Consider the following 27,590-nt stretch of genomic DNA (forward strand, 5'->3'; position numbering starts at 1 on the left):
TCCCTCACTCGCTCAGTTTTTCTCTGGCAGAACTCAGCTTCATCAGTATCAAAAAGGAACAAAGAAGACACATCAAGCAGTGACTTCTTGGTCCTCTTTGCTGCTCCGAATCCAAGAAGCTCCTAAGCACTTCTGCAGGAAGGATGAATAAGCGGTTGGAAGGCAGTGGCATTGAGAGGCACTCGGCAGCTGGCTGTGGCATGTTTCAGTTCTTCATATATGCAAAAAGGGATGCTTGCAACAGTCCCATCTCCACACCAAGGATCCTTTTATGACCATCAGCCTCCACAGAGATGCACTGCCCAGGGGCCTTCCTTGCCTGCTGTACGCAGCACTCATTTACTACCACATTACTTGAAAAACCAAGATGTTTGTTCCTCGAGTTAAAGACACAGTAGGAAAAAAGCACAATAGCCCTACAGTATGTTATGAACCATTCCAAGCATATCCATTCTGCAGCAGAGTGCAACAGGAGGACTCTGCAGTGCATCATGTCTCAATGTGCATACGTAAAAATTTTATTAAAATATTTTGGGCCGGATCTAACCAGCTTTTCTGCTGTTGAAAACAGAACAATGGGTCACCTCAGGCCACCCAAACAGGCTGTGCTGGAGCTCACGGGACCTGCATCAACAAAAGCCATGTGGGACAGGGGCTGAAGTAAGGAGGGGAACGGGAAAAGATTGAGCCGAAAACCTGGCTCGATCCAACCTTAATTATTTATATCAAAGTAGACAATACATACGATTGCACAGAACTGAAGAACGTTATAAAGCTCAACAAACAATATCTAGTCTCTCAAATATCTCTTTGATCGGTTGGCCTTTCTTCCTTACAATAAGTCTATTTAGTTAATAATCTCACATTCCAGATCTTTCTATGCCAGTCCATCATTGATGGCAGGTTCTTTGATCGCCACATTGCTCCGATACATACCCTCACTGCACATGGGCAAAGATTTACATGTCCATGTACTAGAGATAAGAGAGATTGGTTCCCCACTCAGATTGAAGAGCTAGAGATCTTGGGTAGGGAGCTGAACACTAAATAATGACAACATTTGCAACTCACACTAGCAATGTTTTAAGGATGCATTCCCCAGAGTTAAAGAAAACAGACAAAGTAACAACAAGATTTGATTTATATACCGTCCTTCAGGACAACTTAATGCCCATTTAGAGCAGTCATTATTATCCCCACAACAATCACCCTGTGAGGTGGGTGGGGCTGAGAGAGCTCTAAGAGAGCTGTGACAGATCCAAGGTCATCCAACTGGCTTCAAGCGGAGGAGTGGGGAATCAAATCCGGTTCTCCAGATTAGAGTCCTACCACTCTTAATCACTACACTAAACTGGTCCTGATCTTGGTAGAGAGAGATAGGTGGAATATATGCTGTGGCAGCTGCTAGCTGCTACAGCCAGGGCTTTTTTTCAGGGGGAACGCGGGGGAACAGAGTTCCGGAACCTCTTGAAAATGGTCACATGGCTGGTGGCCCCGCCCCCTGATCTCCAGACAGAGGGGAGTTGAGATTGCCCTCTGTGGCAATCTAAACTCCCTTCTGTCTGGAGATCAGGGGGCGGGGCCACCAGCCATGTGACCATTTTCTCTGAGGGCAACCCACAGAGTTCCACCACCTCTTTTCCCAGAAAAAAAGCCCTGGCTGCAGCCACTGCGAGACTTCTCAACCCATCTATGAACCAGGGTTAAAACCTCTGCCTCCGTGAAGAGAAAGTTATATGCAAAGAATGAATGCTGAAGAAAGTTAGCTGCAGTTTTTCTAACAGACTTGGATGAGATCCAGCTACCTTTTTTTGCTTAGTTTTCCTCTTTATTAGAGTCACTACTTCGTAGTGTCATAGTAGCCTTTTAGGTGGTCTATGACATAAGTCCCACTCACTCCTCCAGTGGAAGGCAGATTTTCCCTCCAAAACAGTCAAGGTTACTTGCTGTGGCTGGGCAACCTCCGGTAGTGTGTCTCTGGGTATAATTTTAAAGTCTTTTTGCCCCACACTTTAATATATATATATTTATTGCTTATATCCCAGCCTAAATAAGTGGAGAAGCAAGAGCCCACGTCTTCTTTAAAAGAAATGACACTAGAGGCTAATTAAAGTTACAAAGGAAACAGCATGTTTATTGACAGGCAGAGTTGATATATAGGTAGTCAGGCAAAGGAAAGCTGAGGTAAATTTTGATTGTAGAACAATACTTCACAAGCATAAGGCACAATAATCTTCTTAAAGCTTAATTTCAGTAGTTACAGATCATAAAAGTGAGAGGTTTGTCGTTTCAGGTTACTTTAACAAGGTTCCTTCATAGATTTCACTTTACAGCTTAGGTATTCTGACTCCAGTACAGCACTCTTTTCCCTTTACACCAGACCTAGGATCCTCCTCAAAGCCAAAAACCCCTTTTTAGACACTAGGCAGGAATTACTCTTCTCCAAAAGACATAACCCTGTTCACTTGGCTGAAGGAGAGTTTCCTTTCACTTCCCACTTCCTCTGCCAACAATCCACCCCCAGTTCTAACTTGTCTGTGTAAATTAGTGCTGGCTTTCACACTTAAGGTCCTTAAGTAAAAGTCTTCTCTAAACCTAAAGCTGTCCCAGTTAAGACAAACTTTCCTTTCCTCACACACAGTTACTAGTCTAACCCTCTTTGTCAGACTCCAAACTTTAACTCCTCTAACAATTCTGCCAGCACCAATTGTTACCTTCTCGCTGGCCAATCACAGAGAGGGGGGAGCAGCCTGTCAATCATTCTCCCTTCGGGCAGTATTTTAACCCTTTCCCTTCCACTCTCTGGGGGCTGCACTTAGTAAAACTTTCATTTAAAAGCCCATTCCATCTCATGGTCGAAGAGGACTCCCCCTCCCGTTTTCACCAGTGGAAAAACAGGCTGGATTCAACCCTATCATTTTTTCCCCAGTAGATCTTTAAAGTATGACTGCTCATCCACAGAAACATCTATCACAAAATAGGTACTTCCAGGTACTGACAAGTGCACCATAATCTTTTTGATATGTAAAACCTCAGGGGAAAATGCTTCTGCAGAGGGGATAGGTTGTCATATGAATCTGTGAAAGGAACTGCTACTTATTTTTGCAGGTCATATAAAAGGGAAAATATATATATTCCTTTTTAGAGCACTTGAATATTAACTGACAAACAAATTACCCCCTCCAAAGCACTGTAAAATAAAACCAGTGATTAGTTAGCTACATGCACCTTCTGATACCCTTTCTACACAACCTCAGAGCAAAGAGCCTAATCATTTGTGAGCTTGCATCTCAGCAATGAAAACATAATTTGGCTTGGTGGCAAGAATCTATATGATTCTTGTAATGGAAGGCATGAACCAAGCCAAGGGAAGCATTATGAACTTGTGGTTATTTCATCAAGAGAGTTAAGCACTATGTCCCACTTAAAAAATGCTTCACCTTGGCTGGATTGCACCCAAGTGGCCTTGCATTAAATATTTCAGCATTATGGTTTCCTATCGCCTGGTTGCTTTGTACCCTCTGGCCCTATGCCGCCCTATGCTGCTAGAGACTTGCAAAGGTCCTGCACCAAGCCTTGTTGCTCGCATTAGGATCTTGAATCCCCCTCAACTGTCCATTTTCCATCTTTCCTGTGTACCTGCCTCATTGTTCCTGCAAAATGCGACAGATGAGACTTTCATTTCATGCCATAGATGGGAGCAAAGAGAATGACTCCATCCTCTCAAAAGAAATGCATAACAAAGCAAATTGGGTGTGGGTTCCAGGAGACGTTGGTGTCTCATGGTTCCCCACTCAGATTTAACTGCTAGAAGTCTTGGGCATGGAGCTGAATCTTTCAAAGGTTAGGCTCTTGTCTGGCACTGCTCCCTCCAGCAGTCTGGTCAGCCGTATATGCGACTAGCTAGTTGCCCTCTGCAAGGCTGAGCAGGAATTGTTCTGGGTTCTATCAAATTGGCTGGGATGGGACCCTTTCCCCCTTGTGATATACTGCATGCTGTCTGAGGTGTAAACTGATAAAGGGAGCTCACCCAAGCCAGTCACTTATCAGATGCTACAGCTAGGGAATTCAGGGAAGGGGCTCCCACAGTGCCAGGCAGCATCAGCTGAACTTTAGCTGAGCTGATTGCATGGAGGCGAAAGGATGGGGGCCAGCACCTCTTGGCACTGGACACGTGCAGACAATAAAAGGCAAGGCATGGCTGTGTTAGTTGTGCTGAGTGCGGAGATGTGGTAGGGTTGCCCATATGTTGGCAGCCTGAGGAAGTGCCATGATTGAGGATAACTAGATGTAAATAACTTACCTGTCATTCTGCAGTGTATATGCTTGATAAAGTAACTCAACATACCCTTCCTCCTACAAGACTCAGAGCTGGGAGCAACTTTGACTGTAAGCAACCTGCAGTGCAGTCCTAAGAAGAGTTACTCACGTTTAAGCTCATTGAAATCAATGGGATTAGAATGGAGTAACTCTTCTTAGAATTGCACTATTAAGCTTTCTCTGATCAAAGACATAGGCTAACCTTCTCTAGCAGTGCTAATTACTCCAGTTTGACAATAATGGCAGGAATTTCCCCTCAAATTGATAAAGGGCTCACACCCTCCCTGCCTTTCCCCCAACCCACTTATGTGTAAATTGTCTGACAGTGCAATCCTTTGTATAGTTACATCCTTCTAAACCCATTAAGTTAAAGCACTTAGACTCTGTTTAGGATTGTACTGCTAAGGCACAGTTGTTCTGCATAGGACCACACTGTTACTTCAACACTGCTGTGCAGAACCTTTGATCAAAAGGCAGCCCCAACTTACATCAAATCCATCCTTGAAATAGCTCTGACAAGGTAAGCATCCAAGGACCTGCCTAGAATTGGAACTGAACAGGCAGGACTCTAATCTGGAGAACCAGGTTTGATTCCCCAATCCTCTGCTTGAAGCCCCCTAGGTGACCTTGTGTCAATCACAGCTTCCAGGAGCTCTCTCAGCCCCACCCACCTCACCAGGTGATTGTCATGAGGATAATAATAACACATTTTGTAAAACGCTTTGAGGGGACATTAAGTTGTACTGAAGGGTGGTATATAAATCAAATGTTGTTGTTGTTGTTGTTATAGAGTAACTCTGAGAGCAATCCTGAGCGTGTTTGCTCAGAATCTTACTCAGGTCTGTCCAATGAGGCTTAGAGTGCAATCCTAGGAACACTGTCCTGGGAGTGAGTAACTTTTAATGGGATAGCTGCATTATTTGAACTTTATCCCATCTGGGATTCAATATCTTTGTACATCTGACAATTTATTCCATCAAAGTTCAAGAACTTTAAGAAGGAGAGCTTCAGGAAAGTGATCCTTCACTCATCGATCTCCACTACTCCCCCTCCCCCCCCCCCGCCAGTGTATGTGGCAAGCATGGATACTGGAAAAATTTTAAAAAGTGGCAGGCACTTCTACACTCTTAAAATTCAGAATTTGTCATAAAATACACCCAGAGCACTGATACCGTTTCCTTGTGTTTGCAGAGAAAGGACGCCATCAAAAAATGTGTTTGAGATGCCAGTCTGTGCATTCCTGTGATCCAGACGTACATGGGAAAACCTGCAAAAGGATTCAGTAAGATTCTCTTCTGTGTTCTTAGTGATTCTCTAGTGTGATGTTAAGATAATATCACTTCTGGGACTTTAGGCATTTAGGTTCCCTAAGGTGATATTATTTTAATATCATGCTAGAGAATTACTATGCAGAGAATCATACTGAATCCTTGACTGTGCTTTTCCGGAGATGCCTGAATAAGAGAAATGCATATCTAGGGGCCTCAAACTTTCCCCCTCCCCCTTCCTTTCTCTCTCTTAGTACAGTAGTAGCCTAAGATGAGAATTCAGCTCTTGCTGATAAGTTTTCATGCTCAAGATAGCATCCTAGCCCTCCTGTGGCTTTCACTTGCCCAGGGAAGAAAGAGTTCACTGAAAGAGAAGTGGCAGCTGTCAGTCATAATTGATAAGTGACTGGACAAGACTGGAACAGGCTCACAGTGGCCCAATCTATCACAAACACCAAGTGGCACGAACCACAGTTTGCAGGACTGTATCCCACAAACCAAGAGGAGGCAAAAACCAAGTGTCTGATTAGTAAAGTGCTCTTTGACTCAGGTAAAGGAATCAGGCCAGACACTAAATGAAAAAGCAAATAAACTTGCTACAAGACATGCACCATCAGACTCTTATTTGGAACAGGTCTTTTCTTTATTTTATTTTAAATATTTGTATGCCACCTTTCTACACAAATAGGGTACTCAAGGCTGCACACATTAAAACATTAAACATTTTAAAATAGCATTTTAAAAAGTAAAACAATTCAATAAAAACACACACAAACACACAACACATGGAACAGGAAGGAGGGTCAATAATAGTTATTGGGGGTATGCCTAACAAAACAAAAAAATCTTCACCCACTGGCAGAAGCCAGCAATAGTGTGAGACAGACGGATCTCCCTGGGTCTTTGGTACAAGAAAGACAGGGCATCTAATCCTGCTCTTTCCCTGTGCAGTTTCACCCATTGAAACCCTCTTCTCATTTGCACTGTTATTAGCCCAGGAATGAGGGAAAAAGACAGGCCAAAACAGATGCCTATCTTTTTCCCTTCCAGGACGAATAGCAGCGGGGAGGGGGGGGTGTCAGTGTCAGTCCATAAAATTGACTGCAGCTGGCACAACAATCTTCATGCAAACTAGGGCCCCACACTATTACTATTGCCCTTTTAAAAAAAACATAGATCTCCCAGCATCACATCTGCTTTGGTTCTCAAGCATACCAGGTGGCAAAATCACCATGTGCAAACTTCAACACCTCTATGATAAACATGTGATTCAGCCCTGATTAATTCTACTACAAGAAACCTTTGCAAAAACTTTCAGATTACAGATAATTCTTCTCCAAAACTAACATGGAGGAGCTGTAGAAATCAGGAAATATCAAGAGGTATGATGTTGCATCTTAAAACTCTCATTTGCTTTTTATCAGTTAAATATCATTGTTAAATGCTGTTAAACTCCTGACTTCTTGTGACTGAATTCATTTACTAGACAGGTGAAGTCTTCTCTATTGGGAGCTTGAAAAAGATCCGGAACAATATAGCAGTTATGTTAAATGAATAAAAGGGTGGCAAAGAAGGAGGAAAAAGGGAAATGACAAAGACAGAATTGTGGGATGATTACGATCTTTTCACATTTATTTTTCCCTTTTTGCAAACTACAGATCATTTTTGTGTGCTATTTTCTTGTACTTTGCACCAGTTTTCCCACATAAAATATACACATTTTCCAACATTAGTTATGTGTCAGTAAATCAGTAATACACATTAGACATATCTTATACACAGAAATAATATATTTTTGCATAAATAAAAAAACAAAGTGTGTACACCATAAAAACAAATCCACATAAGCAACAGAAAAAGCAGAAAATAAAAATCATTGCCGAATTCATAAATGAACATAATAAGTAGAAAAATGTGGAACATTTACTCATCTCTAAGAGAGACAGATTTCCATTCTATAAACCCCTATATATGTAAAAGCATTCCATTATGCTCCTCCCCCACAAATAGGAAAGAATTTTAAATTTTATTTTGTGCTTCGGTGTGAATACCCAACCACAAAAATCCCACCAGCTTTTTCACTCAGCCTCCCCAGTCCCCTCTATAAAGTCCCTGCCCCAAATGGCTTTTGTTCCATTTTCCCCAGGAGAGAGAGAGAGAGAGATGGTTGTTGTGGGTTTTCCGGGCTGTATTGCCGTGGTCTTGGCATTGTAGTTCCTGATGTTTCGCCAACAGCTGTGGCTGGCATCTTCAGTGTCACTGTGACACTGAGAGATCTCTGTCTTTTGGCGCTACACCTCTGAAGATGCCAGCCACAGCTGCTGGCGAAACGTCAGGAACTACAATGCCAAGACCACGGCAATACAGCCCGGAAAACCCACAACAACCATTGTTCTCCGGCCGTGAAAGCCTTCGACAATACAGAGAGATATATCTTTAAAATACTCATGGCCCCACTTCACAGTATTTTCAAACAACATGCCCCCAATGTTATATGCGGTTGCACTTCAGACTTGCACACTGTTGTATTCAAATATCAATTCCCAAGTACGACATGGAAAGTGAGAATCATGTGACCACAGGAATTAAGTCCCCCAAGAAACTTTCCTACCTTCAACGTTTCTATCAGAGTAGGTGCTATTGCCAGAAGCCTGAGATAATACGGCATGCTTTGGATAGAACTGTGTGAGTGTCATTGTCTTTGAATCCTCGAAAGTGAGCCTATGAAGTCCAACTCAGGGCTTATTTGCTCATTAACATTTTCATGGCATTTTCTTTTTTCCCACTTTCTGCTTCCCATACACCAATACATGAGTAGCAATTACTAAAAAGAGGAAAGCCGGAACAGGTTGGCTTTGTAATAATAATTCCATTCCCCAAGTTTGAATTTTTTGCCCTCCTACCATAATTTCCTATTTTACTTGTAAAACAGGGGATTTTGTTTGTTTGGTTTTGGTGTTGTTAAGAATTATTCAATGAAGGATAGGAGAGCCAGTTTGGTGTAGTGGATAAGAGCGTGGGACTCTAATCTGGAGAACTGGGTTTGATTCCCCTCTCCTCCACCTGAAGCCAGCTGGGTGACCTTGGGTCAGTCACAGCTCTCTCAGAGCTCTCTCAGCCCCACCCACTTCACAGGGTGACTGTTGTGGGGATAATAACATACTTTGTAAACTGCTCTGAGTGGGCGTTAAGTTGTCCTGAAGGGTGGTATATAAATAGAATGTTGTTATTGTTGTTGTTGTTGTTGTTCAGCTTAATTTCTCAGGGAATATCCCCCTTTAAGCTCTTCCTATCACATCCCAGTACTCAGTACAACAAATACTATGAACAGTTCCTGATAAGATAGTACTCGGCACACCTTACAGAGAATGGCACAGGAAGGCTGTGTGTTCAAATTTAAGCTTAATTGCTTTTTCTGAAACTGCATGATCTAGGGATGTACATTTGGCTACTAGTAATCAAAAAATGAACCAACCTCCACCGCAACCCTATTTTATTAATGTAGTTATTATAACTAAACCAAATTGGGAAAAGTGACAAAAGTTAGTAACATCTGGAAATTTTAGGATGCATCATTTATTCTGGTGCCTGACTATCTGGCTTAGAGTTCACAGAGATCAGAGGGAAGGCTGGGGAAGAGCGAGGAATGGATGAGCAAATCTGGAATTGACACAGGATGACTGTTGTGGGGATAATAACAACAAACATTGTAAACTGCTCTGAGTGGGTGAAGTTGTCCTGAAGGGTGGTATATAAATTGAAGGTTGTTGTTATAATTATTACTGGAACAACTATGAATCAGCAGATTTTGTCAATGAAGAGGATAGGTCTTTCTTTCCAATCTCATTGCTGGCTCTCTGGCTTGAGGTGCGGGGAATTGTCCACTGCAGCTCCTGTTTGTTAAGAGTTATACAATTTTCTGGTGCTGAGCCAGCTAGGCACTGGGGCAGACTCCATGCTTGCATACCCCAACCTATAGACAGGCCAGGGAGGATAGGCATTATTCTTCTCTGGCAACAGACACAGCAGCTTCTTCAGGAGAGAGAGTGATAAGTTTTGTTTGTGCCTCTGCTATCACATTGTGTAGATGTGGGGGGCAAGGGGGACACATGGCAGAATATAAACCCACTTAGTCCTAGATTCAGAAGGGGTTTTATAGGCTATCTAGTCCAACCCCCTACTCATTGTGGGAAGTCCAAAACCAGAGCTCTCATCACAGATGGTTGTCCTCTGTCTGAAGACCTTCAGCAACGAAAAGCCCCCTCTCCGGGTAAGTGGTTCTATGGATGAACTGCTCTCACTGTTAGAAAGCTTCTCCTAATGTTCCACTGCAATCTTGCCACCTGTAACTTAACTTGCGGAGCATTTCTACTAATGAATCTTGAAAGTGAGTCAATATGTCAGATGTTTCCAGGATACTCTCCAAACACTGTTGGATGGAAATCAACGTCCTGATAAATAAATAATGGGCAAATAAGGTTTCGACAGACAGGAAATGTCCCAAATGTCTCATCCAATAAAAATATGTTCTGTCCCTGAAAAGGTGTTGTATGATACCTTATTTCTTACAACTGACATAAGAGATAACATAATCAAATCTTGGCTGCATTGCAACCCATACTTGGAGAGTGTCATAGCAGAGAGCAGCTTAAAGACAATCCAATGCTAGAAATGAAAATAAAAATGTGATAAAAGGATAGCAGAAATAAGTAATTGCTAATACTCATTCTCCCTTACCTGGATAGCCCAGGCAAGCCCGATCTTATCAGATCTCAGAAGCTAAGCAGGGCTGGCCTTGGTTAGTAATTGGATGGGAGACCTCCAAAGACCAGGGTTGCAGAGGCAGGCAATGGCAAACCACTTCTGTTAGTCTCTTGCTGTGAAAATCCCACCAGGGGTCGCCATAAGTCAGCTACGACTCAAGGGCACTCTCCACCATTACTACACATTCATCCCAATTTAACAATGTTTGAGCATCTATCTGCACATCCACATCTGCATCATGAAGCTCTTCTAGGCCCTCCAGGTTGGTGGAGTGGGTAGAGAAGAGGTCCATCAATGGCTTCCAGCCATTATGAATAAGGGAGCTTCCATATTTAGAGGCAGTAAACCTCTAAAACCAAATGCTAGAAGAAAACTTCAGGGCTTCAGTACCTTGTTTGTCGGCTGTCCAGGGCAACTGGTTGGCTACTATGAGAAGCTGGATGAGATGGGAAACCAATCGAATGTTCTTATAGGTGCAGACATCTTTTAAAGCAGAGGAGGACCTTCATCCAGGGCCATTAGTGTTACACATCCAGGGCCATTAGTGTTACACGCAATTACCCTCAGATCTGTTTGCTTGTCCATTCTCCACCTCAAACACTTTCGTGGCTGTGCAGCAGCCACAGTGTTGGGATTTCATTTCCTTCTGATGATGTTTTGGCATTGACTGTCCCCAAGGATCATGGAGTTGCTATGACACCCATAAGGCTGTGTGAAAATATATGTGTGCAAACATACACCTCAGTGATAATGCGGACTTAACTACCAATCAGTAAGACTTTAAAAAAAAAAGAAGAAGCAGCAACACACACAGAGGCTTGGATCCTCTGGCATTTTTCCCTTCACACTTTTCTCCAGTTGCTATAGAGGCTTTCCTCTGCTGCGGCGCTTGCTTTTTCCGCCGCTAGCACTTTTCCATGCATAATGGCTCCTTAAAAACCTTGATCTTACACACACAGAAGAACAAGTGGCAGAGGAAGCAATCACTGCAGAGGAGAAAAGCCTCTGCAGCTGGAGAGAAGTGCAAGGGGAGCAGTACCACAGGGATGGGCCACGGCTCCGTGGTAGAACATCTGCTTGGCATGCAGAAGGCCCCGTATTCAATCTCCAGCATTTCCAGTCAAGGGTCAGGTCGCAGGTGATATAAAGGACTTCAGACTGAGATGCTGGAGAGCCAGTGCCAGTTTGAGAGGAGAATACTGACTCTGAGGGACCAAAGGTGTGATTCAGTATAAGGCAGCTTCATGAAATCATGTGGTGGTGGTGGTGGTGGTGGTGATGACAACAACAGTCTTCTACACAAATTAGTGCTCTACTCAGAGCAGTGAACAAAGTCGTTGTTGTTATTATCCCCACAATACAGCTGGGGAGCTGGAGCTGAGAGGAGTGGCTTGCCCCCTGCAGAGCTCATGGCAGTAGTGGGATTCAAACCAGCAGAGTGCTGATTTGCAACCCAACCACTTAACCGCTATGCAATCACTGGCTTATTGGTTTATTTGTTCACTGTTTACTTATGTGATTGGCTGCCATGTGCTGAGCAGTGAAGACAGATCTGTAGGGGACTAGAACTTGAGCTGTGTGAGTACGTACATGTGTGAAATGCTGCCAACTGCACTGCATTGTGCTGTCTGCATGCATGAAAAATAACTTGGCAAATAGGCTCGTATTGCTCTTGAACGGCCAAACAGCCCATCGAAAATCATGCTCCCTGTTCACGACCAGCAAACAGCATGTGACTCAAACCGGTGAATGTTCGAGCATCCCTACTCTTCCTTGGTTTGGGAATGAGGATAAGCTGTCTGGAGTACCTCAAAGGAAGGGCGGAGCCCAGGACTAATAAATAAATGGAACCTGAACTGACACACAACTTTGCACGAGGGGCTGCTCTCTCTGCCACCTAAGCACAGTATGCTGCTATGGCTACATTAGCATCTATGTATCCCTCAGCACAGGATGCAAGAAAGAAACCTTCGCTTCAAATCTTCACTTTCATTGCAGAGGTAAGAAAGCGAGTGCAAACTTTATCAGGTCACAAAACACCACAGAAAAGGTGCAAAGGCTTCAGCAATAGAGCTCTCACGTGGAGGTAAAAGGCCTCTCTGATTAAAATATGGGAAATAAGATCACTCCACTGATAGTTAGGCAATGAAGCAACGCAGCTTCATTGCAAATATGATGCACTTATAATAAAATGCTCAGAGTTAATTAAAATCTTATTAGCCATAATTGTTGTGCAGTTCAAAAATCAGATGACAAATACACAGTGTTTGCAAAACTGTGCCTACCTGGGATTCTTTTCTGCATGTATTGGAGCATTTACATTTGCACAGTGCGAAAATTGCGGGCATCTCATACCTGCAAAGAGTTTGCACAGCTATTAGTAATAGCTGTCGAAATTTAACAAGGACAGAAGAGACCTACTTTCTCCAGCATTTAAAGGCTTTTCAGGCAAGCAGGTTAAAAAAAACAAGAGAGGAAGGAAGAGAAACAATCCCTTGATTAAGATCTACCCTCCGTATTTTTAAAAAATCTACAGACAAAACTGAAAGCGTTGGGCTTCACCAAATGCTTTGCAATTGCAAGTTTCCTATATGAAATAATGTTTTTATCATCAGTAGCTATGGAAACAGTCAATTACAGTGTGCTGTGAATGCATACAGATAGCCATTTGCTAAGCAACTGGTAACTGCCCGAAGATCGTCACTGGAGTCTCTGCAAGTCGGTCTGGCCTGTGCTTAGGAATACACAGGTCTCAATAAAGTTCTTCTCTTCTCCCTAGAGGAGTCGACTGTTTCCCTCTCTCTATGATACTCATTCCAGCATGTCTCACAGCATATCAGAGAAACATAAAGCAAATAAACAGACAAGGTATTTCTTCCATTGCAATTTCAAAACTAAATGAAATCCTGTGATATGCATTCCGTTGCCCTGTGAGCACACTGCAATTTTGTTAGAAGTTCCATTAAAATGCTCTGCATTGCTGCCGCTTGTGTAAGCAGAACTGCGGTGACTACCTTTTGCTTTCTGCTAACCCATCACTGGATCCAACCCACCCAGCCTCCTCCGGAAAAAAAAGCATAAGGAAAGGAGGCATTGTTCCAAGTCCAGGGCTCCAGGAATGAGGCACTGTGTTTCAGATACTTCCCAACCTTACCCCAACTTAACACACCCAAGGAACTAGTTACGAAAGGATGCTGTGCGGACACACCTGTTGTCGCAGAAACTGCTCTGCATCACATCCATTGGGGGAAGCAATGAGGCAGACAGAGATGTTTGTAACAGCAAGACAGTTCCAAAGACTTCTCTTGCTTGGTTAACTGTTCTGAATGCAGGCAGAAAGTTCCCTTGGTGGAAAGAGCCCCCTTGACTTCTTCAGCTGTCTAAACAGACAAAGGGAGTATGTGGATCAAGCTAAGCTACTTGGGGACACAAAGTTCTGACCCTTCCAATAGTTTTTTTTAACTTATGTTAAATTTTACTTGCATGTGCCTAATTAAAAGATTAGTATTCTGCACTCTCTTGAATCTATCCAAAATGGCTATTTCCTCATAATAGCTTTAATTGCAGGCTGCTGATGGATAGAGACACCCCTCAGTCACCGCTCAGGGCATTACAAAACTGTGAGAAGAGCAGAATGACAACGGGCAAGTCAAATCAACCTAGGTTTAGTTAACATATAGTAAATTAATTGTATCTTGAAACGCTGGTGATGAGTAGATTAAAATGTATGACTGACAGACACACTGACAAACCTCAGTGTGCAGTATTTTTCTTATCTGAGTCAACAAATTAAGAGCAAAGGGAAGCCATGGTTTTAACAGTACCAGAAGTGTGGAAGTGATTAAATAATCCTCTACAATTGACTGGGGTGTTTCCAGGGAAGGTATGTAAACATCAGAAAGCCAGGATTCAGGGAGGGTAAGGCCTCGTCTCAACATGGAGGTGTAGGATGTGTTGTACCATTTCTGGGTGTAGGGGGGGGGGTTCTTTCTTAATGTTTCCCCATATGATGCAATCACTCCCAGCAAATAAAACTTGAGATGTCAGGGAGTAAGGTTATCTCCTAGCCATCTGTATGCTGTGTTCACTTTCCACTCATAGGGAATGATTAATGTAGGGGAGCTTTGGAAAAAAATTCCAATTCCTCCCCTGCAGTCTGGAGTGGTACAGTATACTCCTTCAGCCCTCAGTTACCTCATTGCTGCCTCATTTCGCAATGTGTGTAGACCAAGTCATGAAACAAAGACAAAGTCTTCTGTTTCCACCTGGGCACATGACACACAAGATGGGGCCCCGTTTTGAGACCCAAATGGTAAGTTCTATGCTAAAGGGAGCTATTCCGGTCACATGCTAAGTGACAAGAAACTAGTAAGACAGGCATGGGAAGGAACAGCAAAGCAATCCATTTTTGGAGTAGTCAGTAAGAAAACGGTTGTGGAGAAACACTTTTTAGTGCACACATAAAATTCCTATTTTCTGGATAATGAAACAGATTGCTTATTGCTGGGACAGCACTGTACAGCAATGGCTAGGAAGAGGAAGCAAACATCAAAGGTAGAGTCATGCTCCAGCCTCAAATAATAAGAGTTTCCAAATTTCACCCCATTGCTACAGAAACGAGAGCTGGAGATTTCCACAAAGCAACAGGCAACATTACCTGTGCTTGGAAGTCACTTATCCTGTCCAGCTGCAATGAACGTGAACAGGGCAAGGGCACTGCTAGAGTTCTGTCAGATCAGTATCCCATCCACAGTCCATCTTACCCGAGTGCCACTGCTGAGGGTGGGCAAGCACTGTTAGGGCAGTTACTGTTCCCTTAGGTGGTGAAATCACCAGGGGGGGAGTGCCTTCTGTCAATAAAAAAGCCATTTTTCAGGAGTCAGAAAAATGACTGGTTTTAAGCAAAACAACAGGACCTTCAATTGCTCTTAAGGAAGAACTCGAGTGTCTTGTATAAGACTCCAGTGTTGCCATGCAGAACATCAGTGGCAATCATGTTCTCTTGCTCAGCTCATGTGATAGTAGAGTATAAAACACCAATGTTAATGTGCCCCTGAACGATTCATCCTGGGCCATCAGTTTGGAGATGGAGCTCTGTTACTGGCTGTTAATCTGGGCAGTGAGTCTGAGTGATAAAACACCACTCAGAACACCAGAAGTTGACGGTGTGACACTTTGAAATGGGGAAAAGAGATGTGTTGCGCTTGCAATTCACTGAAGCGGCTTTGTCAGGGGAGTGGAACCTTTCCAAAACCAGTAGGTTAAATATGTAGCATTTCTGATAATACGAGGAAGTCAGGTTTCCACTCTGGGAGATTTTTTGCCCTTAAGGCTTAACTAGGTTTGCAAAATGTGTGACTTTTCTGAAAGTTTAAGTACCATCAATTTTTCAGACTGTAAAACGTAACAAAAATGAGCCTTCCGGAAGACCTAGAAATAGGCAGGGGGCAATCATCTCACATTCCATGTGGAACTGGGTAGCTTTTCATTTAAAAGCCCTGGGTGCTGAAGCTGCCAACCAGCTGCACGGGAGTGTCCCAGAGACATTCTATGGGCCAAGCTACACATGACGAATGACACTTGAACAGCAAGTGTATTTCTCCCTGTTCACTTGCCCTCCAATCAATCCACTTGCCGTTCAAGTGTCATTCGTCACGTGTAGCTTGGCCCTAAGTGTAGTCTGTAGGAAGGCAAGTGAACAGCACATGAGCCCACGTCATCTTACTCAGTTACAAAAAACTGCCAGGAGCCTGGATACAGCTAAAGCACCACCCCACAATCCAGACAGAGGGGATCAAAAGCACTGAAAGTTCTTCTAATCATTATTATAGATCAGTGTGGATCTGAAAAAAGTGCACGGTACCCAAGGCGTATAACATCAATGAGAACAGTAAAAAAAACCCACCAAAAACAGCAAATGAAGAACAAAACCAGCAGAGTAAAACAGAACAGCTGTTGCTTTTACACTTCCACAATTTTGCCTGTCTACAACCTCCCCTCCTTCCTCAAAAGCCACCTTTTCACATGCTTAGGGGAACTTCCACACAGAAAGCTTGTGGATGAAACCAGCATCTTGAGGATATCCAATTCCAAAGCTACAGGTGATCTCCTTTAGCGGCTTTAAAAAGCATCAGGGACCGAGGTCTGTGGGGACCCACCCCCCAAGCCAAATTTCAGACAGTGCACTCATAAATTTCAACAACTTCCCTGAGTATGGCAAGATATGAGTTGGATCCCATGAAAAAATTCTGCTAATAGAAGGCAGAAATTTTTGCAAATTCCACCCTCCCATTTCAGACCTCCAACTCCTCCTACGTGTGGCGCTGGGGGGGGCGCCTCTCAGAAGCAGCACCTTGGAGGTCATTTTGGGCTGCAGCAAGGGAGGGACATGAGGAAGTCCTGTTCCACTCATGGAAATCCCTTCTGCCAGCAAAGATTTACCATAGGATACAAGCAATTATTTAAAAATTATAACCCACTTCTTTGAAATGGTTCAACAGTGTACTTCAAACAAACCCTTTAACCCTGGAACAGCAACCATCTTACAAACACCTGCCCACAAAAATTCAATTAAATTTCCTTTGAAAATGGAACTATGGGACAGTGGAAGAATTCTGGCCTTCTTCCAGAATACTGGATCCATGACAGCAACTGCTTCTCTAACTCAGTTCCCTACATGCAAAATTAAGAACATAATAATTGCTTAGCTGGATCCTTGTATCCCAAATATGTTTCCAGGAATGGCCAGACACATGAGACTGTAATCTCATAGACAGGACATGGAAAACAGCATGCCTTTTACTTTGCCCATACTATCCAGTATGGCTAGCCATGACTGATACCCATTCATAAGAAGTGTATTCTTGACCTATATAGCAGAGTAAGTGACAAGCTGAATCATGCCTGATTTTCACGTGAAGCTGGTGAGGCAAAGACCTTCCCATGAGGCTTTACATCAGCCCAGCGCCTCCTCTAAACAGTAAAGCAAAGCAGCAATGCAGGCTGAGGGCCAAGCTACAAGTGACGAATGACACAGGTAAGACGTCAGCGTCCCTCAAGTTTTGACGGGTAATGTAGGCATCCTGGTATTGCAGCTTGGCTCTCTGACTGCTGTCCAATGGACTTTTCAACTGTCACTCATCCAACATTCCGCCAAGCTGCCTACATTTCCCATCAAAACTTGAGGGAAGCTGACAAGTATCCAACCTGTGTCAGGCATCACTTGTAGTTTGGCCTTGAGTTTGCACACCAGAGATCCGCAACCCCTTGTGAGCATTGTGTTGCTGTCTAAAATAAGCATGCAGAACTGCGTAGCACAGATCGCAGCATCATTTGGATGAGAGTCTGAGCCTGCCCAAAGTTGCTCGAGGAAGCTCCTCCCTCACAGGAATCATGTGTAAATCTGGCCTTAGAGGATTACTTCAAAGCACTTTGTAGCACTTTGTTAGGGTACCAGAGATAAAAAAAGTAACAAAACATTTGCCTGCTTAATGAAGCTTAGAAGTCTGCAAATTTGACTGTTTCCTCGGGGAGCCCAAATCTGTTTGTCATTTCAGCCCAGTGTAACAGGGCCCGCTTATGCTTTCTGGCACATCAAAAGAACTGTCAGAAGCAATTCTTTCCCGCTCGCATTTTCTCTGTTGCCACTTTCAGGCTCTGAATTGCTATACGGTGAAATCTCTCCAGCTTTGAAGCTGTATTAGAAGTATACCCTCTCTCAAGTCAATAACGTGACTTCATAGGAAAGTCTGTACTGAGGCACATCATCCCACAACCCACCCATCACAGAAGAAGGATTGACAAAGTACAACCCTCTCCTATGGAACACACCGACTCATCCTCAGTGCCGGCATAATTATAGTTTTTCTGTCAGAGCTTTACAGCTTTATCACCTCAAGCAATACTTTACAGCTGTCAGGAATGATTTATGCCCTAATGACTTAAATGGTGAAATGGAGTCCTAAGAGGAAGAGCTGTCATACATTTCCATGGCAAATAACTTTATTAAAACAAAAATATTGATATGCTGTGTAAACAGTATCTTACCTCCAAAGATACCTAATCAGATCAGATCCTAAAGATAAACCAGCGGCAGAAAGGATGTTATGAAGCAGACGAGAAGAACACTCAACCCAGTTACTATGAATTTAAACAGTTGTTAATGCCCACTGGGCATCTCTGGAAAACATTCAGCTTATGCATAATTGGACGTACTATTTTCATATACTTCTGTAACTTAACCCTTCCCCCTTTTCATAGCTGGAACTGGATGCTTGTAGTCAAAGGGAATGTTGATTCTTTACTTGTATCAGTTGTTCCTCTGAGCAGCGTGTAATCATTCAAAAGAATACCTTATTTCAGATTCTGATATCTTCTGGAGTTTTCTGTTCCTTTTGATTATGTCCCAGCCTTTTGAGGGGTTACTTTACAATTACCAACTGCAGAATATCTCGTGGAAGGTTCAAACTTCAGACAAATAGCTCTATTAGAAAAAGGTGTGGGAAAGAATGATCTATACGCAGTTAAAGGGGGAGTAGCCATTTTCCACAGGGTAGATGCATAACTCTCAGGAACAATATTTCAAGGGCTTTGTAAGAGTTATTGTATGCCATTTTAATTGGAACAATCACTTCTTGCTGGGTCAGTAATGTTGTCATCTTTAAATGCTCTCATTAAAATCTCTTTTGGGGGGGATGTTGGCTGATTCCGCACACATTGGATAATGCACTTTCAGATCACTTTAGCTATCATTTGGAAGTGCATTTTTTGTTTCACTCTCGAAAAATTCAGTTCCAAATGAGCTCTAAAGAGGATTGGAAGTGCATTATTCAACGTGTGCGGAATCAGCCGTTGTCTCGTGAAAACTGCTTTCTTAGCACTGAAGGAAAAAAGAGAAATCTGGGAGCTGTTAATCGACAGGTGGAGAACATGTTCATGTTGGTAACTTTTCAAAGTTTTTAAAAACGCTGCCAATGATCAATGGTGGGCTGACCTATCAATTGCTGTGTTGAAATTCCAATATACTGGAGCTTTGGGGGGAAAGGGCTGGATGCCAGGACACTTTAGGGCTGCAAAATTAAAGGCCAAAAGGAAGCTCTAACAACTTTGATGGAGTTTTATGAAATGCAATTGCCAGTCGCTCTCCTAAGTTCCTCAAAGCCTGGACATCCACAGAAAAAGTCAAAAACACTAACATCAATGGCTTTATTCAAGGGCTGTCAGGATGAAATATATTTGTCACAATGCCCCCATTAAAAGCAACGAAATGTGCACATGTGCATGAAGCACATGAGCATTAATGCAGCATAATGGCAAAGTCAAGAGACTGAAACACAAATTAAGAAGTCCCTGGCTCCAATACGTGAAGTGGACTTAGATACACTTTTCATTCTCTTTCTCTGCCTTTCTCTCTCAACCTCAGCTCCCTACTTGCATTCTGGGGATGACAATATTCACCTGCCTTGCAGGGTTGTTGTAAGGATTACAAGATAAGGTATAAGAAGAATCTTGAACCTTCAGGACTGCTGTATAAATGCTGCGTGTGCTAGTAACGAATGCTGACACCTAACCAAGAGGTAGCTGACCATGGTCTTCTAATTACCCCTTGGTCTCATGCCAAGTGGTGAGGGTAATTTTACCGCCCCCTTCCCAAATTTCTGATTGGACACAGAATTGTGGGAAACATCCTCTCACCGATTTGAAGGACAACCAGTTTACCAAATACTTAAAATACACTGTGCTAAGGTACCACTGTACCAGTGGTCACCTGAATTTATATCGATTGTTAGTATTTAGTGTATGTAGCTAAAGGCCTTTACAATCAATCACCAAGAACATAAAACACAAATCATAAACCCAGGATTCCTGCTGACTTAACCCAGCATCCCTGCTCCTGCTGGCACACCAGTCCCAAACATGGTTTTCATGCTGCACTTTCATGCTAGTTAACAGATGATAAAAAGGTAAAGGTAGTCCCCTGAGCAAGCACCGAGTCATTACTGACCCATGGGGGGATGTCGCATCACGACGTTTTCTTGGCAGACTTTTTACGGGGTGGTTTGCCATTGCCTTCCCCAGTCCTCTACACTTTACCCCCAGGAAACTGGGTACTCCTTTTACCGACCTCAGAAGGATGGAAGGCTGTCAACCTTGAGCCGGCTACCTGAACCCACCAGGATCGAACTCAGGCCATGAGCAGAGCTTGTACTGCAGTACTGCTGCTTACCACTCCGTGCCACAGGGCTCTTACCATCTTACAGATGGTGTCATTTTTAAAAACAATATTCATGCTTGCACAGTATCTGAAGAAAACAGGGTGGCTACATTATCCATTGATCAAGTAAATTTCTATTCTGCTTTTCCTGCAAGGAGCTCAGCCGTGTACATCTGGTTCTTGCTTCCCCTTCAGCTTCACAACAGTCCTGGTCGGCTCAGGGTCGTCCACCAAGCATCATGGCAAAGCATCATGGCAGAGAGGGGATCTGATTCTAGGTCTTCCAGACCGTGGTCCAATATGCTGACATCAGAGCACAGAGTGTGAGTGCTTGAGAGCCAGATAGGAAGACTAGTGCAACGCGGCTGCTGGGTGTCCCAGCTCAGCTTTGTATGCATATGACAACCATTTCCTCTGGATGAAAAGCTCTATTTGTGTTGATGTATCACCCTGCATGAAGTATCATTCCACTGATTGCTCATATATGCACCACAAGGACACTGTCTGAAATTACTCATATGCAGTGACTATTATGTGATAGGCTATTTTGGGGGTGGGGAGTGACACACCATATAGTTATAGATCCAGAGAAGTTAGCTGTGTTGGTCTGTAGCTGCAAAATAGTAAAGAGCCCAGTAGCACCTTTAAGACTAACCACCTTTATTGTAGCATTGAGAACCACAGGTCTCTTCATCAGATGCAACGCCATGTTGTTGGGGCATTTGTCTCCACGCCATTGGAAGAGTTTATTTTAGCCATATGTGGGGCAGATTGCCCGGAGCATGCCATGCCCTGGACCCAATGGCCCACCAGATAATAAATGCTACCATGTCAAGGTAAGGATTCACACTGTGGCCAGGATCAGAAGAGGGGCCATAAGACTGCAAACTGTCTTGGTATACAGCATATGAATGAACTGACCTCTGCAATTTATTCCTTTCATTAGGACTCTCAATCCTGCTATGGTGTACCGCCTATACCAATGGAGTCAGTGTGGTATAACAGTAAGAGTGTCAGACTAACATCTGGGAGACCCAGGTTTCACTTGCTGTTCGGCCATGGGTGACTTTGCTGTTCACTGGGGGACCTCGGGCGAGTCACACCCTCTCAGCCTAAAGTACCTCACAGGGTTGTTGTGAGGATAAAATGGAGGAGAGAAGAATGATCTACGCTGCTTTCGGTCTGCACTGGAATATAAATTTAGTAAAATAAAAATCAGCATTTTGGTCCTGTCCATCTCGAGGGTAGGTTTTCTCCTTCACCCACAATTGCTTGGCACTTTTCTTGCAAACCTGACGATCAATTCAAGACATGGGGGGAAAGAGCAATGGTTCACTAACGGTACAAGAAGGCCAAAGCATCATTTGGCATATAATTCCTTGAAGCATCGAGTTAGCATAAGAAGAACCAGTGAGGTACAGTGGAGAGAGCACTGGGCCAATCCAAAAAGACGGGATCTAAAATCCCAGCTCAACCGCAAACATCACTGAGCGGCCTTGGGGCCACCACTATGACCATATCTGCACTACAATCCAATGTTAGGGTTCTATCTGATGAACTATCATGCCTCCACTCAAAGAATCCTAGGCAATGTCATGTGCTGTGGATACTTCATTAGTTCCCTAGGGCTCCTCAAAGAACTTCAGTTCCCTGCAATGAGAGATCAATCCAGTTTATTGTGTAGATAATCTTGAACTCTCAGCCTAATATCTCAGGCAATCAGACTAGGATCTGGGAGACCCAGGTTTGAATCCCCCCTCCTGCTATGAAGATCGCTAGGTGACCTTGGGCCAGCTGCACACTCTCAGCCCAACCAACTCACAGGGTTCCTGTGAGGACATAAGGGAGACGAGATAATAATGTACATTGCCTTGAGTTCCTTAGAGGAAGGATGAGATTTTTTTAAAAAATATATACTAAATAAATTAAATTAATGTGAGGATTAAAAATGGGCAGCCTGTTTTTGGTGGAAAGAGAAGATGAGAGTGTAATATAACAAGGAGTCAAACGTGCATGCGCGCACACAGCAAATCAAAAGCAGTTTTGCATCAGTGGACACACTTCCTCTTGAACTCTCAGCAAACAATTTTATCCAGAGTGTTTTAAATAAACTGGAGCCACAGTCTGCTCTTGCTAGCATCAAGAATCATCTCCTCCTCTGGCTCACCCAAATGTCACTCTGCCAGTGCCATCAGCAGAATCCAAGAACCCAGCTTGTCGCTGTCACTTTAAAGCACGGTTCCCTGCTATTGTTGCCGGTCTCAAATGAATGTAAACAGCTCCCTGGCACATCTCCAAAGCTAATTAAAGCTCCCAATTTGAATATATGAGATTAGTTTGCATTCCCTCTTTGAATACATATACATGGTGCAAACCAAAATAGAGTATTACATGCTTCTGTGTTATTCTGATGTGTTTAAAGTCTGGCTTATTATGCTGAATAATCAGGAAAGAAAAACCGAGGTTTAACCCTTCAGAAGTAATTCGCTTTGTCATTCCCTTATCAGGATGTAGCATGGAAGCGCACAGGCCTCTTTAAATATCCTTGAAGTTTCAACAATAAATGCATAACACTATCTTATTCTTAGTGTATTCTATGACTAACCACGTAAATTACATTTCAGACATTAATCCTACTTTTTTTAAAAAAAAACTTGAAACAAACAGGCTCTTTTTAATGCTTCCCCAAAAGCAATTGCTCAGCATGACTGTTTGTTTAAAGTTGAATCTTTCACATCAAGATTCTAGTGCGGTCTACTTTGACAGCTGAGCATCTTACTCAGTCAGCCCCATTTAATTCAACCACATGCTTTTTCTCAGGATGCGCAACAATCCATGTAGTAGATCAGCATGCTTAACCACTGAGGTCTCTAAATTCAGGCAACACATTCCACATATCTGCAAGAGTGAATACAAAGAGATCCCTTAATTTCCCCCCCCCCTTTCTTATTTAAAAGGTGACTTTCGTACCCGCCAGTTGGCTTGTCTGCCGCAGATTATGTAATATGGCAGTATTATTTTAATTAATCATCCATATTTTAATTTTAATTCTGCAATGATCTGCATGTATAAACCTGTACAGGTGGGCAAGAAAGCCCCTGCTGATTAATCTGAAATGGAGGAACCTAGATTTAAATATCAGCTCTGCCCTGGACTCATCAGCCACAGTCTACTACAGAGTTAAGCCTGCTGGATACCATATATTTAACTGAGTGTTGCATCGTGGCTGCTGCACAACTTTAAGCCAGCCATGCCCTTCCTCTCAGCATCAACTTTCCCATCTGTAAAATGGGAACACTAGCGATACGCTTCACAGATTCATCTGATTACAGTTCATAAGAAGTGACTAGGTGGAAGAACGAAACTCTACTACTGTGTACACCAGGTAGAATAACAATTGCTATACATTCTACATGGACGTTTGGTTTCACCCAGAGTCACAAACATTTAAAATCCCATTGCCCAACATTTGTTCTTCCACAGAATGGCAGATGTATCAATTTACACACCTGAAATTTTAAAAAGCCAAAATGAGCTACGGTCCATCCCTTAGGACTGTAATTCAAAGTATGAGTTATGAACGACATACTGAAATGGAGATTGGAGGTACAAAATTAATGCCCACTCTGGAACCTATCACCAGAAGAAACTACTTGTGGTAATGCTGCACCAACCCTCCATAGTTTTAATTGAAACAAAGTTGGTCTGATTCAAGTGGATCTTTGCTTCAGTATAAATGCGCTGCTTAACGCTAACAATCTTGTTCACAAACTTGGGAAGAAACATAATTCCACTAAGCTAAGCAAAACATTAGCAGACAACATCTGACCCATTAGCACTGAAAGAAACTGACTTTCAAAATCTGTTCCAAAAGCAGCTCAAATGCATGGTTAAAAAAAAAAAATGAAAGTACGTTACCATCTTTGTGATAATAAGTGACTTCTACTTTTCTCTCCTCTGACCCCAGCAATGCCTGGGCAATTTGGGCAACGTGGTGCCTTTTGGTCTCCGGCCCATGAAGGAAGTCACAAGTGCATGGTTTTTGCATGACATCCGGCCTGGAGAAGCCCGTCATCTCACAGAACCCATCGTTGCAGTAGATGATAGCACAGTTCTGCACTCTGGCGTTAGCAATGATGAATTTTTTATCTGCAAGGAGGGAAACAAAAATAATGTATTTTGTCAGTCCTCGTACAACATTTCACAAAGTCTCATTTGCCAGGACAGAAGCAATTTCTGCATTTTTAGAATATCTTTGGTGTGGTGAACTTTAATAGATATATAATACTACTCCGGTGAGACAGGACTCTTTATAAAACTTTAATATAAAGGAGATAGATTAAAACTCAATGACAGCTGCCTTTTGGAGAGAGAGAAAAATTAGTCAGGTTCGAGAAGCTGCTTTGCAAAGCATTTTGCTGATTAGAAATGGAGCTGTAGCTTTGCTCCGCTGGATATATCCAACAGAGTGAGGAGATGATCTACACTCTGAAATTTACACTCTGTGAAACACAAATATGCTGGCTGGGGGACCATTCTGCAACCAGAACTTTGACTGCGATGGTCATCCAAGCTCACAAAACAGGATCTGGAAGAGTGGATCTCAGTTAGGTAGGGCAGGCTGGACAAAGTCATAGAGAAGTTCACATAAGCTTTTAACTCAACCCTGAAATAATTCCACAAAAGTTACTAGCCCGTGTTGTGTATGTTAACCATTTGCAGTGGCCTGGAAAGAGTCAGTGGTTCTCCAGTTTATCTGCTTTTTGCCTTTCCTCCGGCCTTCTTCTGAGGAGTTCAAAGTGGCACATGCAGTGCTTCCTTCTTCCATTTTAACCTCACAACAACCCTGTGAGGTCGATTAGGATGAGGGACAGAGTGACTGGGCTAAGGTTACTCGGCGAGTGACACAGAAGCATGGGGATATGATCCCACATTTTTCCTAACCCAGCACAATGTTCTAACCACTACACAATGCTGGCTTTCCAAGAGCTTACAGAATTTCCCTGTGGGACAGCCTAGAGATAATTCTTGCTCCTCACCAATACCCAGGCCAGTTTCCATTTATAAACTGGGATTGTAACTTGTCTAGCAGCAGTGTAGGCCTAACAGAGAGATTATTACGTGGTCATAAAACAGTAAAGTGTCTAGTAGCACCTTTAAGACTAACCCATTTTATTGTAGCATAAGCTTTTGAGAACCACAGCTCTCTTAGTCAGATGCAGGTCATCTGACTTGGGGTCATGTATCCTAAGGAGTACTTCTTTCCTCTCTTCCTACTTGGATCATCATTCAAATCCCAGTTTTCTCCTGCACAATGATGTTCGGGCTGCTTTTTTGCACTTTGATGGCTATCAAAACGCCGCCACGATGGCGCACCTTTGTGTTTCAGAGTGTAAATGACAAGTTTTCATTGTGAAAAAAGAAAGCAGGAGAGAACATGTACATCCCAAACTCAAACATCTGACTATGAAGCTCGTTTCCTTGACTTGATTGATTTTCAGCATCTTCAATGTCACTGTGATCAACGCTGCTCCCAAAGAACTTGAGTCTTAATCATACACATGTGCAGATGCCAGCGTCTAGCTCATTAGCATGGAGGGGTGGGAGAGAGAATATTAAAGTGTCACCTTTATTCAGTCCTAGCACGCCAATGTGCTCAAGCCTGGCAAATCTCTAAAAACTCTCACCAATGGCTTCTGCCTACAATACCCTTGGTTGTGGATACTATTGTTCTTAATGGCAAGTGTCACTTTGGAGCATTGTCCCTTTCCCGCATGTATGGAGCAGGGCATGATTCAGTGATCCACCTAACTTTCCTCCCTGGCTTAACCAAAGCTGTCACATGAGTGATGTGGGTGTGAATGAAGCCCAGGATGGTTACAGCAAAATGTTACACCGGCAAGCAGGATGAGAAAGCTGCAAAGCTACAGGCAACCTTTACCCGATCTCTAGGTTTCCCTCCCTGCCGCGTTCATTATGCCGAACGTCCACAATTTACAGCTACTCCCAGACCGAGAGCCTGATTATGTACAAACTGCGTTCGTTCGCTGCAACCACAGCTTGTGCCAGTCAATGGCCTCATTATGCACAACACTTACAGAGATAAATAAGCCCACTGACATTAACAGGCTACTTACATCCAAAAGGGCTGGCTTTTATGGATCACACATTGACAGAAATGTCATCTACCCTTGAAGAAAAATGTGCAGTCAAGGCATGCAAATCTCAGGGCTTTTTAAGCGTACGGCACATGCAAGATTATGGAAGGGCATGTGCCTATTTTGCATGTGCAGAAGGGCCAGGCTAGGTCAAGGGTTATCTTGGAACATTTTTGTAACTGCACCCAAGAGATTAAGCAAGACAACCTCACCAGGGCCACTCAACTCAGCTGCTGAATTCGAAGGGGAACGGTACAGATGAGCCAAGCCCCAAGCAAAACACCCTATCTAGGATTACCTTTGGAGTTTGCCTGCTGGAAACTTCCCGTGAACGAACCGAGAAACAGCAGGACTCAAGTCCAGGGGCACCTTAGAGACCAACACAATTTTCAGGGTCTAAGCTTTCAAGAGGTGAAGCTCTCAACTTCAGATACTCTCAAAAGCGGATGCCCTGAAAATCTGGTTGGTCTCTAAGATGCCCCTGGACTTGAGTCCTGCTGTACTACTGCAGACGAAAAGGGCTACCTACCTGAGAATAATGTGAAACAAGGTGTGGATGGATGGACGGATGGATGGATGGTAAAGTTTAAGGGCAAAGTAAGAAGGGAGGCAAGTCGCTTTCACTGCCCGGGACACAAGAGGTCCTTCGGATCCCGCCCCCCCCCCCCGACCGAGCCAACACTTCTCCGGCAGGCTGCGAGATTGCATAAGCCTCGTGTGTGTTCCGCCTCACCGAGCGCAGCTCCCACCCCCGGGCCGGGGAGCTGGAGTTCCGCTGCCCGCCGGAGCGAGCGAGCGAGCCGAGCGCCGGTGCCTTGGCGCCCCGGCGGCGGGAAGGGGGCGCGGAGTGGCCCGCAGGTGGCACAG

General features: G+C 43.5%; 1 protein-coding gene across 1 annotated transcript in view; it reads right to left on the reverse strand.

Annotated features, from left to right (window-relative positions):
* Positions 1-27,590, reverse strand: part of KCNH7 (potassium voltage-gated channel subfamily H member 7) — a 413,623-nt gene that overhangs the window by 385,928 nt on the left and 105 nt on the right. The window contains exon 2 of the mRNA XM_054971836.1: positions 24,484-24,714. Coding sequence (XP_054827811.1) covers positions 24,484-24,714 — 231 coding nt within the window. The remainder of the gene's footprint in view (positions 1-24,483; positions 24,715-27,590) is intronic.

Source organism: Eublepharis macularius, chromosome 2 (assembly GCF_028583425.1).
Source record: "Eublepharis macularius isolate TG4126 chromosome 2, MPM_Emac_v1.0, whole genome shotgun sequence".
Taxonomy (NCBI): Eukaryota; Metazoa; Chordata; class Lepidosauria; order Squamata; family Eublepharidae; genus Eublepharis; species Eublepharis macularius.